The sequence below is a fragment of the Zalophus californianus genome, chromosome 1 (genome assembly GCF_009762305.2).
Source record: "Zalophus californianus isolate mZalCal1 chromosome 1, mZalCal1.pri.v2, whole genome shotgun sequence".
Lineage (NCBI taxonomy): Eukaryota > Metazoa > Chordata > Mammalia > Carnivora > Otariidae > Zalophus > Zalophus californianus.
Window position 1 is genome coordinate 59,224,613 of NC_045595.1, and position 12,885 is coordinate 59,237,497.

General features: G+C 47.2%; 1 protein-coding gene across 4 annotated transcripts; it reads left to right on the plus strand.

Annotated features, from left to right (window-relative positions):
* The first annotated feature begins 449 nt into the window (after positions 1-449).
* On the plus strand, positions 450-12,038 carry C1H3orf22 (chromosome 1 C3orf22 homolog). Of its 4 annotated transcripts, XM_027586548.2 has the most exons (5): positions 485-544; positions 1,013-1,150; positions 9,682-9,811; positions 10,545-10,676; positions 11,689-12,032. In XM_027586548.2, exons 3-5 carry the CDS (start codon positions 9,723-9,725, stop codon positions 12,011-12,013), a joined length of 546 nt encoding a protein of 181 aa, XP_027442349.2. In that variant the 5' UTR covers positions 485-544; positions 1,013-1,150; positions 9,682-9,722; the 3' UTR covers positions 12,014-12,032. The 4 variants fall into 4 exon arrangements, with proteins under 4 accessions (XP_027442351.2, XP_027442348.2, XP_027442350.2 ...); XM_027586550.2 differs by lacking the exon at positions 1,013-1,150 and having other exon boundaries at positions 450-544; positions 11,914-12,038; XM_027586547.2 differs by lacking the exon at positions 1,013-1,150 and having other exon boundaries at positions 450-544.
* Positions 12,039-12,885: the final 847 nt, after the last annotated feature.

Genomic DNA, 12,885 nt, shown 5'->3' on the forward strand with positions numbered 1-12,885 from the left:
TTGAGCCATTGCCTGAGGCCACACAGAAGGTAGTGACCCAGACTGGGAGAAAGGGAATGGGCCTTTTGGGCCCCGCCCTAAACTCTCACACTCCCCTGGGCTCAAACCTCATCCCATAATTGTTGGGCTGTGGCTAAGGCTCAGGTCAGAGTCAGCCAGGATAACTTTTCTGCAACCAAAGTAAGATTTTAGCTATTTCTGGGATATCTCTTCTGTCCCCAGAATCTGCATGGGAGAGATCCCTGCTAAGGAATATGTTCAGGTGGATGATCCACCCAGGGTGCTGAGCATGGGAATGCCAGCAAGCCCTGGCTTACTCGCTGCCATCTCTATAGCCACTCTGGGCTAGAGGGGCTTCAGGCCAGCTTCTGAGCCACATGGTTCAGCAACTGCAGTGTCATTGATTGTGACTTCAAGGGCTTCTGATGTCGCAATGACCCTGTGGGCCTGGACTGCTGGGGCCCCAGGGCCAGTGCTCCTGTGATAGCATGGTAGCTAGGGCCATGGCCAGCTTCCACCCTTCTGGCATCACATAAGCGAGCCTGTGAGTAGCCTGCAGCTTAGATGGTCCACTCACCCACTCCTTTCTGGCTGGAGGCTCTGTGTACCCAGGCTTGTGCCTCTCTATGTCACTGAACCAAGAGAGTGTTGTAGCCAGGGGGAACCAGTCTTGGGGGGTCAAGGGGCATAGCAGCTCTCATACCTGGTGTCTTCCCGACACTGCCAGGGCACCCTGAGCCAAGCCCCCATCATTGTCACTACTAGGATTTAGGGAGGCAGCCTAGGTGGCTGGGAAGGACAGTCCCAGATCAGCTAGGGAAGCAGGAGCAAGATGGCGCCAGGGACAGATGGCCATGGTGTCAGAGTCCTGCCCTGGCCTCTGCAGTGGCCCTTCTGCCCGAGGGAGGGAGATTCAGCTGTGTCAGTTTGCAGGGTCACGCTGACAACTTAGGGGGTCTGCGGGTAGGTATGGGGTGGGCCTGAGGGGTGTCCCTTCCTCTGCCTCCTCCAGACCGCTGGGTTCCTGTAGTGGTGCCACTTCCTCAGGTCAATGGCTGGTATAGTCACCTCTCCCAGCCCCGTTTGGGACTGTTTGAGGCTGTAGAGCTCAGATGGCACTCTGGACCCCACCTCGTCCCCTACTCACCAGGTGGGTCAGGATGTAGGCAAAGCACCTAACCTTTCAGAGCCTCAGTTTCCTTCCCTGGAAAAACGGGGGTGACCATCAACTGTTCTCTGTCAGGTGGAGAACATTAAATGAGGTCACACATGGAGCTTAGCAGACACTTGGCTGAGCCCAGAGCCCGTGCCTCCCACTGTGAAACAGGCCCCCATCCTGGACCAGGGCCCTCACCTGGCTTTTCAGCAGGAGGAGGAGGGCCAGGGTATAGTGACCTGCCCGGGTTTACATGACAGTGGAGGCTGTGGGCCCAGGCCCATGAAAGGGACCCCAGTGTCCTTATAACAGTCGCGGTCTGGGGTCAGAGGCCACGGAGGCCCCCACTGGCCAGCACTGGTGTAGAGAAGCTGCACTTTGAACAAAGCTCTTCGCTGGGTGGGCAAGTATGTGGAAGGTCGGGAAGACTTCCTGGTGGGTCTGAGGGGCCAGGCCACAAGCCAGGGCTGCTGGCATTTCTGGCAGGAGGCTGGCACTGTAACAACGGGCTCTGAGGTCACATGTTCACAATACGATGGCTGGTTTGACCACAGTGAAGGCATATGACCACAGCCATTGGCAGGCAACGGTTGCGCGATTTGATGGCAAAGGAAACACCATCCATCAGTCCTTAACCCCTGCTGTTCTCTGCCCTGACCTACCTTCATCTGCACCAGGAGCTTTAAAAAGACAGTCACTCGTGTACTGCTGGTGGGCATGGAAAATAGTACAGCTCTTCTGGAAGGTCGTTTGGTGGCTCCTTTTATTTTTTTTTAAATTTTTTATTGTTATGTTAATCACCATACATTACATCATTAGTTTTTGATGTAGTGTTCCATGATTCATTGTTTGTGCATAACACTCAGTGCTCCACGCAGAATGTGCCCTCTTTAATACCCATCACCAGGCTAACCCATCCCCCCACCCCCCTCCCCTCTAGAACCCTCAGTTTGTTTTCAGAGTCCATCGTCTCTCATGGTTCGTATCCCCTTCTGACTTACTCCCCTTCATTCTTCCCCTCCTGCTATCTTCTTCTTTTTTTTTTTTCTTAACATACATTGCATTATATGTTTCAGAAGTACAGATCTGTGATTCAACAGTCTTGCACAATTCACAGCACTCACCATAGCACATACCCTCCCCAATGTCTATCGCCCAGCACCCCATCCCTCCCACCCCCCACCACTCCAGAAACCCTCAGTTTGTTTCCTGAGATTAAGAATTCCTCATATCAGTGAAGTCATATGATACATGTCTTTCTCTGATTGACTTATTTCACTCAGCATAACACCCTCCAGTTCCATCCACGTCATTGCAAATGGCAAGATCTCATTCCTTTTGATGGCTGCATAATATTCCATTGTGTATATATACCACTTCTTCTTTATCCATTCATCTGTCGATGGACACCTTGGCTCTTTCCACAGTTTAGCTATTGTGGACATTGCTGCTATAAACATTGGGGTGCACGTACCCCTTCGGATCCCTACATTTGTATCTTTGTGGTAAATACCCAGTAGTGCAATTGCTGGATCGAACGGTAGCTCTATTTTCAACTGTTTGAGGAACCTCCATACTGTTTTCCAGAGTGGCTGCACCAGCTTGCATTCCCACCAACAGTGTAGGAGGGTTCCCCTTTCTCCGCATCCCCGCCAACATCTGTCGTTTCCTGACTTGTTAATTTTAGCCATTCTGACGGGTGTGAGGTGGTATCTCATTGAGGTTTTGATTTGGATTTCCCTGATGCCGAGCGATGTTGAGCACTTTTTCATGTGTCTGTTGGCCATTTGGATGTCTTCTTTGGAAAAATGTCTGTTCATGTCTTCTGCCCACTTCTTGATTGGATTATTTGTTCTTTGGGTGTTGAGTTGGTAAGTTCTTTAGAGATTTTGGATACTAGCCCTCTTTCTGATATGTCATTTGCAAATATTTTCTCCCATTCTGTCGGTTGTCTTTTGGTTTTGTGGACTGTTTCTTTTGCTGTGCAAAAGCTTTTTATCTTGATGCAATCCCAATAGCTCATTTTTGCCCTTGCTTCCCTTGCCTTTGGCGATGTTTCTAGGAAGAAGTTGCTGCGGCTGAGGTCGAAGAGGTTGCTGCCTGTGTTCTCCTTTAGGATTTTGATGGACTCCTGTCTCACGTTTAGGTCTTTCAACCATTTGGAGTCTATTTTTGTGTGTGGTGTAAGGAAATGGTCCAGTTTCATTCTTCTGCATGTGGCTGTCCAATTTTCCCAATGCCATTTGTTGAAGAGACTGTCTTTTTGCCATTGGACATTCTTTCCTCCTTTGTCGGAGATTAGTTGACCATAGAGTTGAGGGTCCATTTCTGGGCTCTGTATTCTGTTCCATTGATCTATGTGTCTGTTTTTGTGCCAGTACCAAACTGTCTTGATGATGACAGCTTTGTAATAGAGCTGGAAGTCCAGAATTGTGATGCCACCAGCTTTGCTTTTCTTTTTCATTATTCCTCTGGCTATTCAGGGTCTCTTCTGGTTCCATACAAATTTTAGGATTATTTGTTCCATTTCTTTGAAAAAAGTGGATGGGGATTGCATTGAATGTGTAGATTGCTCTAGGAAGCATTGACATCTTCACAATGTTTGTTCTTTCAATCCATGAGCATGGAACATTTTTCCATTTCTTTGTGTCTTCCTCAATTTCTTTCATGAGTATTTTATAGTTTTCTGAGTACAGATCCTTTGCCTCTTTGGTTAAATTTATTCCTAGGTATCTTATGGCTTTATGCAATTGTAAATGGCATCGACTCCTTGATTTGTCTCTCTTCTGTCTTGTTGTTGGTATATAGGAATGTCACTGATTTCTGTGTATTGATTTTATATCCTGCTACTTTACTGAATTCCTGTATGTGTTCTAGCAGTTTTGGGGTGGAGTCTTTTGGGTTTTCCACATAAAGTATTATATCATCTGCAAAGAGTGAGAATTTGACTTCCTCTTTGCCGATTTGGATGCCTTTGATTTCCTTTTGTGGTCTGATTGCTGTGGCTAGGACTTCTAATACTATGTTGAATAGCAGTGGTGAGAGTGGACATCCCTGCCGCGTTCCTGACCTTAGGGGAAAAGCTCTCAGCTTTTCCCCATTGAGAATGATATTCGCTGTAGGTTTTTCATAGATGGCTTTTATGATATTGAGGTAGGTACCCTCTATCCCTATACTCTGAAGAGCTTTGATCAAGAAAGGATGCTGTACTTTGTCAAATGCTTTTTCTGCATCTATTGACAGGATCATATGATTCTTGTTCTTTCTTTTGTTAATGTATTGTATCACGTTGGTTGATTTGCAGATGTTGAACCAACCTTGTGGCCCAGGGATAAATCCCACTTGGTCATGGTGAATAATCCTTTTAATGTACTGTTGGATCCTATTGGCTAGTATTTTGGTGAGAATTTTTGCATCCATGTTCATCAAGGATATTGGTCTGTAATTCTCCTTTTTGATGGGGTCTTTGTCTGGTTTGGGGATCAAGGTAATGGTGGCCTCATAAAATGAGTTTGGAAGTTTTCCTTCGATTTCTATTTTTAGGAACAGTTTCAGGAGAATAGGTATTAATTCTTCTTTAAATGTCTGATAGAATTCCCCTGGGAAGCCATCTGGCCCTGGGCTTTTGTTTCTTGGGAGAGTTTTGATGACTGCTTCAATTTCTTTAGTGGTTATAGGTCTGTTCAGGTTTTCTATTTCTTCCTGTTCAATTTTGGTAGTTGATACATCTCTAGGAATGCACCCATTTCTTCCAGGTTATCTAATTTGCTGGCTTAGAGTTGCTCATAATATGTTCTTATAATTGTTTGTATGTCTTTGGTGTTGGTTGTGATCTCTCCTCTTTCATTCATGATTTTGTTGATTTGGGTCATTTCTCTTTTCTTTTTGATAAGTCTGGCCAGGGGTTTATCAATCTTGTTAATTCTTTCAAAGAACCAGCTCCTAGTTTTGTTGATCTGTTCTACTGTTCTTTTGGTTTCTATTTCATTGATTTCTGCTCTGATCGTTATCATTTCTCTTCTCCTGCTGGGTTTAGGCTTTATTTGCTGTTCTTTCTCTAGCTCCTTTAGGTGTAGGGTTAGGTTGTGTATTTGAGACCTTTCTTGTTTCTTGAGAAAGGCTTGTATTGCTATATACTTTCCTCTCAGGACTGCCTTTGCTGTATCCCAAAGATTTTGAACAGTTGTGTTTTCATTTTCATTGGTTGCCATGAATTTGTTTAATTCTTCTTTAATTTCCTGGTTTACCCATTCATTCCTTAGTAGGATGCTCTTTAGCCTCCATGGATTTGAGTTCTTTCCAACTTTCCTCTTGTGATTGAGTTCTAGTTTCAAAGCATTGTGGTCTGAAAATATGCAGGGAATAATCCCAATCTTTTGGTACCAGTTGAGACCTGATTTGTGGCCTAGGATGTGATGAATTCTGGAGAATGTTCCATGGGCACTAGAGAAGAATGTGTATTCCATTGTTTTGGGATGGAATGTTCTGAATATATCTGTGAAGTCCATTTGGTCCAGTGCTTCATTTAAAGTCTTTATTTCCTTATTGATCTTTTGCTTAGATGATCTGTCCATTTCAGTCAAGGGGGTGTTAAAGTCCCCCACTATTATTGTATTGTTGTCAATGTGTTTCTTTGCTTTTGTTATTAGTTGCCTTATATAATTGGCTGCTCCCATGTTCGGGACATAGATATTTACAATTGTTAGATCTTCTTGTTGGATAGACCCTTTAAGTAGGATATAGTGTCCTTCTTCATCTCTTATTATAGTCTTTGTTTTAAAATCTAATTTGTCTGATATAAGGATTGCCACCCCAGCTTTCTTTTGGTGTCCATTAGCATGGTAAATAGTTTTCCACCCCCTCACTTTCAATATTGGGGTGTCTTTGGGTCTAAAATGAGTCTCTTGCAGACAGCATATTGATGGGTCTTGTTTTTAATCCAATCTGATAGCCTGTGTCTTTTGATTGGGGCCTTTAGCCCATTTACATTCAGGGTAACTATTGAAAGGTATGAATTTAGTGCCATTGTATTGCCTGTAAGGTGACTGTGACTGTATATTGTCTGTGTTCCTTTCTGACCTATGCTGCTTTTAGGCTCTCTCTTTGCTTAGAGGACCCCTTTCAATATTTCTTGTAGGGCTGGTTTCATGTTTGCCAATTCCTTTAGTTTTGTTTGTCCTGGAAGCTTTTGATCTCTCCTTCTATTTTCAATGACAGCCTAGCTGGATATAGTATTCTTGGCTGCATATTTTTCTCGTTTAGTGCTCTGAAGATATCTTGCCAGTCCTTTCTGGCCTGCCAGGTCTCTGTGGATAGGTCTGTTGCCAATCTAATGTTTCTACCATTGTAGGTTACATATCTCTTCTCCCGAGCTGCTTTCAGGATTTTCTCTTTGTCTCTGAGACTCGTAAGTTTTACTATTAGATGTCGGGGTGTTGACCTATTTTTATTGATTTTGAGAGGGGTTCTCTGTGCCTCCTGGATTTTGATGCCTGTTTCCTTCCTCCAATTAGGGAGGTTCTCTGCTGTAATTTGCTCCAATATACCTTCTGCCCCTCTCTCTCTTTCTTCTTCTTCTGGGATCCCAATTATTCTAATGTTGTTTTGTCTTATCGTATCACTTATCTCTCGAATTTTGCCCTCGTGATCCTGTCGTTGTTTCTCTCTCTTTTTCTCAGCCTTTTTATTTTCCATCATTTGGTCTTCTATATCGCTGATTCTCCCTTCTGCCTCATTTATCCTAGCAGTTAGTGCCCCCATTTTTGATTGCACCTCATTAATAGCCTTTTTGATTTCGACTTGGCTAGATTTTAGTTATTTCTCCAGAAAGGGTTTCTCTAATAACTTCCACGCTTTTTTCAAGCCCAGCTAGTATATTTAAAGTCATGATTCTGAACTCTAGGTCCGATATCGTACTAATGTCTGTATTGAGTAGGTCCCTGGCTGACGGTACTACCTCTTGTTCTTTTTGCTGAGGTGATTTTTTTCATCTTGTCATTTTGTCCAGAGGAGAATAGATAAATGAGAGAACAAAATGCTAACAGGTTAACAACGTCCGCAGCAAATATACTCTATACAAATCAGAAAAGACCTGAAACCAGGGGGAAAGAAAGGGAAAGAAAGAAAAAAGAAAGAGAGAGAGAGAAAAAGAAAAAGATAAAAACAAACAAAAACAGAACAAAACAAAAAAACAGAATATGATCAGATATGATCAGGCTAGTGCATAGATCAGTGCCACACACGAGATTTTGGGCATATTTTGGTCTGTTAGGAGAAAGTGCCTCCTAAAATTTTAAAGGAAGAAAGACTTATATATATAGAAAATAAGGGTTGATACAATGAAGGGATGGAAGATGACTATAAAGATGAAAATTATAAAAGAATTTATAAAAGGAATTGATAAGATAAGAATTTGTTTGGAAAAAGAAAGAAGATTTAAAAAAAAAAGAAAAGAAAAAGGGAGAGAATGTTATCAGGCAGGAGACTAGAGCAAAGCCATACACTAGTGATTTAGGGTATATTTTCATCTGTTAGAAGAAACTGTATCTCAAAATTTTAAAGAGAGAACAACTTATATATATATGCCCAAAATAAGGGTAACTACTATGAAGGGATAAAATATGACTCTAAAAATGAAAAATAAAAAATGTTTTTCTGAAAAAAGGGATTGATAAGATGTTGGTTGAAAAAGGGAAAAAGAAAAATTCAAAAAAAAAGTTAAAAAAATTAACTTTGAAAAACTGATGAATCATGGTAAAAAAAAACCATGAATTCTATGTGCAGTATTCCCCTAGCGCTGGAGTTCTCCCGTTCTCCTTGATCGGTAAACTTGGTCTTGGCTTGCGGGCCGATCGTGCTGATCTTCTGGGGGAGGGGCCTGTTGCCGTGGTTTCCAAATGTCTTTGCCGGAGGGGGAATTGCCCCGCCCTTGTCCGTCCGGGCTAAGTAATCTGCTCCGGTTTGCTCTCAGGAGCTTTTGTTCCCTGCAAGCTCTCGGTACAGCTTTGGAGGACAAGAGTGAAAATGATGGCCTCCCAATCTCCACCAAGAGGAGCTGAGAACTCGGGGCCCTGCTCCTCAGTGTGCCCCCAGAGAAAAGCAGTCACTCCCGTCTCCCCGGTCTCCGGCCGCACTCCGTGCTCACCCGGCCTGTGACCGAGCGTTTCTATCTCTGGCTCCCGACCCCGTGTGAAGTCTCCAAACCCAGCAGATCCCTGCGGTGCGCTCCCGCGCCGCTCCTCCGGGGGGAGGAAGGGGAGTCTCCCCAGATCTGCCGTTTGTTGGATCCCTGCTGGAGGAGCAGTGGCCCGACTGGGCCGCGGAGCACAGTTTATGGCAACCCCGAGCTGAGAGCCCATGCCTCGGCTCCGTCTCTGCAGCCGGCTTCCCCGCTCCGATACCTGGGAGCTCTGCCGCACTCAGGCACCCCCGGTCTTTCTGTGACCCCGAGGGTCCTGAGACCACACTGTCCCGCGAGGGTTCCACCCCCCGCTTAGCCACTGGAGTGACGTCCCTCAGCGGAGCCGGCTTCTAAAAGTTCCGATTTTGTGCTCCGCGGCTCTATCACTTGCCACAAGCGGCCGACGGAGGCCCCCTCCCCCGCCATTTATCCTCCCAAATATCACCTCGATTCACTTCTCTGCACGTCCTACCTTCCAGTAAGTGGTAGTTTCTCTTTTCAGAGAGTTGTTGCTACTCTCTTCTTCGATCTCCTGTTGAGTTCGTAGGTGTTCAGAATGGTTTGATCCCTATTCAGCTGAATTCCTGAGACCAGACGAAATCCAAGTCTCCTACTCCTCCGCCATCTTGCTCCGCTGGTGGCTCATTTTAAAACTAAAAATGGACTTATCATAAGCCACAGCAACTGCACCCTTATATAGTCCAGAGAAACAAAGACTTATTTTCATGCGCAAACTTGCACATGAATATTCATAGCAGCTTTATTCATAATAGCCCCATACCAGGAACTACCCAGATGTAGATTGAACAAAGCATGGCAACAGTTGAGGATTAAACAAAGCATGGCACATCCATCCCATAGAATCCTACTCAGCACTGAAAGAATAACCACCTGCTGATACGCACAACCGGGCTGGTTCCTGAGGGACTTTATGCTGAGAGAAAGAAGCCAGATACCTCCTGCGTGGTTCCATTGGTATAACACTTGTAAAGTCACATCAGTATAGAGACGAACACAGATTCGTGGTTGCCAGAGTTTGGGATGGGCTGTTTAGTTAAGAACCATCCCAGGTGGTGGTTACACAAAGCTGTACACATAAAATTTCACAGACACACCCACACACACACTCACACGTGAGAGCATGTATGACTGGTACAGTGTGGTGAGGCTGGGCATGGGCGATGGGCCAGCAGGACCCAGCCCTCACTCAGTCCTGAGGGGCAGGCAGGGGCCCCATTCTCTGTCCCCTTCGCAATCCCGAGGGGAAGCCGAGTGCCTGGTCCAGGTCCAGCCTGGCTGCTCCCATCCCCTTCCCCACTCTGACAGGCCTCCTCTTGTCTTCCAGCCATGGCTGAAAAGTGTGCCACAGCTTAACCTCCTTCCGTGATGAACTCGAAGAACCCCAAGAAGTGCCCCCGGTACAAGAAGAGTAGAAAGAAGGCCCAGGAAAAATTTGCCAGGAAGTTTCCATACAGGTACTAGACTCCGAGGCCCCTAGGGCCAAGTCCTGCCTCCCCTGAGGCCATGCCAAAGCGCATTCCAGGGGCGTATAGTGTGGACCTGGGATGAGGTTTCTCATCCACAGGGAGTTCCCTGAGCAGCTCTGTGACAGTCTGGGGTTCATCTGCATCCCGCCCCCATCCCAATCAGAGCTGAGGGCCTCTAGATAGGTGGCCGGGACACCTGGGGCCATCCCAGAGCCGCAGCCGGCTCTTTCCCTCTGAGTCAGTGGCCTCGTGGGAACAACCTGAGAAGCACATTCATGAACACCTACCCCTGCCAAAGGTGTGATGGGGTCAGACTGGGGTGGGGTGTAGTGTGTAAAGCCCTAGGGCACTTGGGAATCAGTAGAGACCCCCAGACTGGGCAGCTCTGGGGCCCCGACCAGTGGCAGTTACTAAATGTTCTGTGTGGCCAGGCTGTGTCCTGGATCCCACCATCAATGCACTGATAGGTCCTGACCCAAAAAAAAAAAAAAAAAAAAAAAAATGTAGCAACTTTGGAGGGCTTCCTAGTTGTGTTGGGCAAGTCACTTGACCTCTCTGTGCCTTAATTTCCTCATCTATAAATGGTTGTGAGTTGACATACGGGTTAATGTTGATAAAGCACTTAGAATGAGGCCTGACAAGTAGAAAGTTCCAGATGAGGAGAGCTATTCATATGGCTGGTGGCTGCAGGCTCACTAAAGATGCCAAGTGCCCATTGCAGGTTCTCTTGGCTGACGGAACCTACTGTAGAGTTCCTGAAGCCCTGGGAGGTCACGAAGATGACCACTACACTGAGGGATCAGCTGCCCCTGCAGAAGACTTTGGTGCCAACAAGATCCATTCCAGTCAGAGGGTAAGTCACAGGCCCAGGATGCCGACAGGTGCTTCGGCCCACCAACCACTCTCAAGCTGCTGGCCTTACACCCCAGCTCTGCACACAGACACTCATGTGACTCTCCCAACAGGCTCCACTTCCAAGCTGAGGAAACCAAGGCCCAGAAAGGAGACACTGAAGTCCAGTGGTCCCTCCCACAGCAAGCAGTTTGTGGGAGAGGCTGCACAGGACCCTCGGGTGGGCAGGCCCTGGCCTCACCTGAAGAGGGCCCTGTCCACATGTAGGGAAACAGGCCTGAGTAGGCAGCTTAGCCAACATCCGTCCACACAGCAGAGGCAAAACAGAAGAGCCCACAAGTTTCTGGTCTCCTTGCAGCCTGCTCTGAGGGTGGAGGCACTGACGGGGGACTTCACGCTCGCCACTTCTAGACTGACCATGTACTCACAGATGTACCCCCCACACACGGGCACACACAGTGAAACACCCGGACACCCTTGGAAAGACCCCACACATGAACATTTCACATACTCGCCCTAAACTGGAACTCAGATCCAGGCTGTCCCTGGGCCATCACACACCAGCTGTGACATAATGCAGGGCTTCTGTGACCAGTTGGTGGAGAGGGGCATCCACCCCACCTCCCACGGACCCCAGCTCCACTGTAACTGCCTCAGCACCTCCCTCCAACTCTAAGGCTGATGTAGCTGTTGGAAGAGACAGACCAGGGGAGGAGCAGCGGCCTCCCAGGGGAAGTGGCCATGCAGTGCTGGTGCACCTGCTGGCGGCCGTCCAGCCACTGGAGGATGACATTCATTCAGTGTCTGCGCAGGCCTGGTGGACCAAGTCCTGGCTGTGTCTGAGGCACGGCGCGGGACCCCTGTTGGGTTCTGACGTGGACATGGGGGGTGGCGTTTGGGAGGGCAGCAGAGGCTCAGTGTGGGGTCCCAGGGCAGGTCTGGGCTGGGAGCAGTCTTGGTCGTGGCCCCAGCCGACACCTCTGGACCCGTGGGGTTCTGTGTGGCTTTTCTAGGCTTGGGGCCCCAGATTTTACGTCACTGTCCTGCTTGAGCCCTCCGCTGCCACCGCCTCTACTGAGCCAACTTTGGGAACTCAAGCTAGTGAGCCGCCGCTTCCCTGGGCCAGGCGCCCCCACTGTCCCCCCCCCGGCACCTGCGCTGCCCACCCCTCCAGAGGCCTCCTCTAGAGCCCGGCTCCGAGCAGCCTCCCTCACGGCCACCTGTCCCGGGCTCTCCAGGCAGTGGCCACAGAGCACTCCCTTCCGGACAGAGGTGAACTCAAGTGAGGGGAACCACCCTGACGGGGCTCTTCATCTCCTCAGATCCCACGCCATGTGAATAAACTTCACAGGTTCAAATCCTATTTCCGCTTGGACTGAGCAATTTGCTTTCGGAACGTCCATTTCTTAATCAATAAAATGAAGTGATGGTTGGTGTGAGGTTTTGAGAGAGTAGGAATGTCATTTCCCAGAATTGATCCCAAGGATGCACTCGCTCATGTAAGTAAAAATATTTGGACAACAATATTCATTACAGCGCCATAGCAAAGGATCGGAGACCACCTATATATCCACCACTAGGGGGCTGTTCACTGATATACCACGGCCAGACCCCGACTACCAGGCAGCCACTGAAATGAGGAACTAGCTCTTTATATACTGGTCTGGAGCAATCTACAATGCATATTTAGATTTTTTTAAAGCACAACAGAAGTGTCTCTGATATACTCCCATCTTATATACATTAGGAAACAGAGTGTACGTGTGTGTACATGTGTGTGCACGTGTGTGTGTGTGTGTGTGTGTGTGTAGTAGGTAACAATCAGTACCTCTGGGCAGAAGAACTGGGGGACCTGGGGACAAGCCTACTATTTTCTGAAATTTTAATACATGAACTTAATACCACGTTGTTGGTGGATTACAGATTCTTCAAAGAGAAGTGATATGGAATAAAAATCAGGGACTGTTGTAATTTCTTTGGCATTTGTAATAGCAGCACCGTGTAGGAGGGTGCCTGCAGAAGATGTAAGGGTTTCCCTGCTCTGTTCTACAGAGAGAGGGACCAGAAGGTTATCTTGGAGTCCTTAGGAGGGTAAATAAAATTGGGGACACTAACTATAACCCTCTCGCTAGAAGAGAAGAGTGTGGGGGCCCTGAAGATGACTAAAGTGGCTGCACTGAGCAATGTGGGTAAGTGGCCGCATTGTTCTG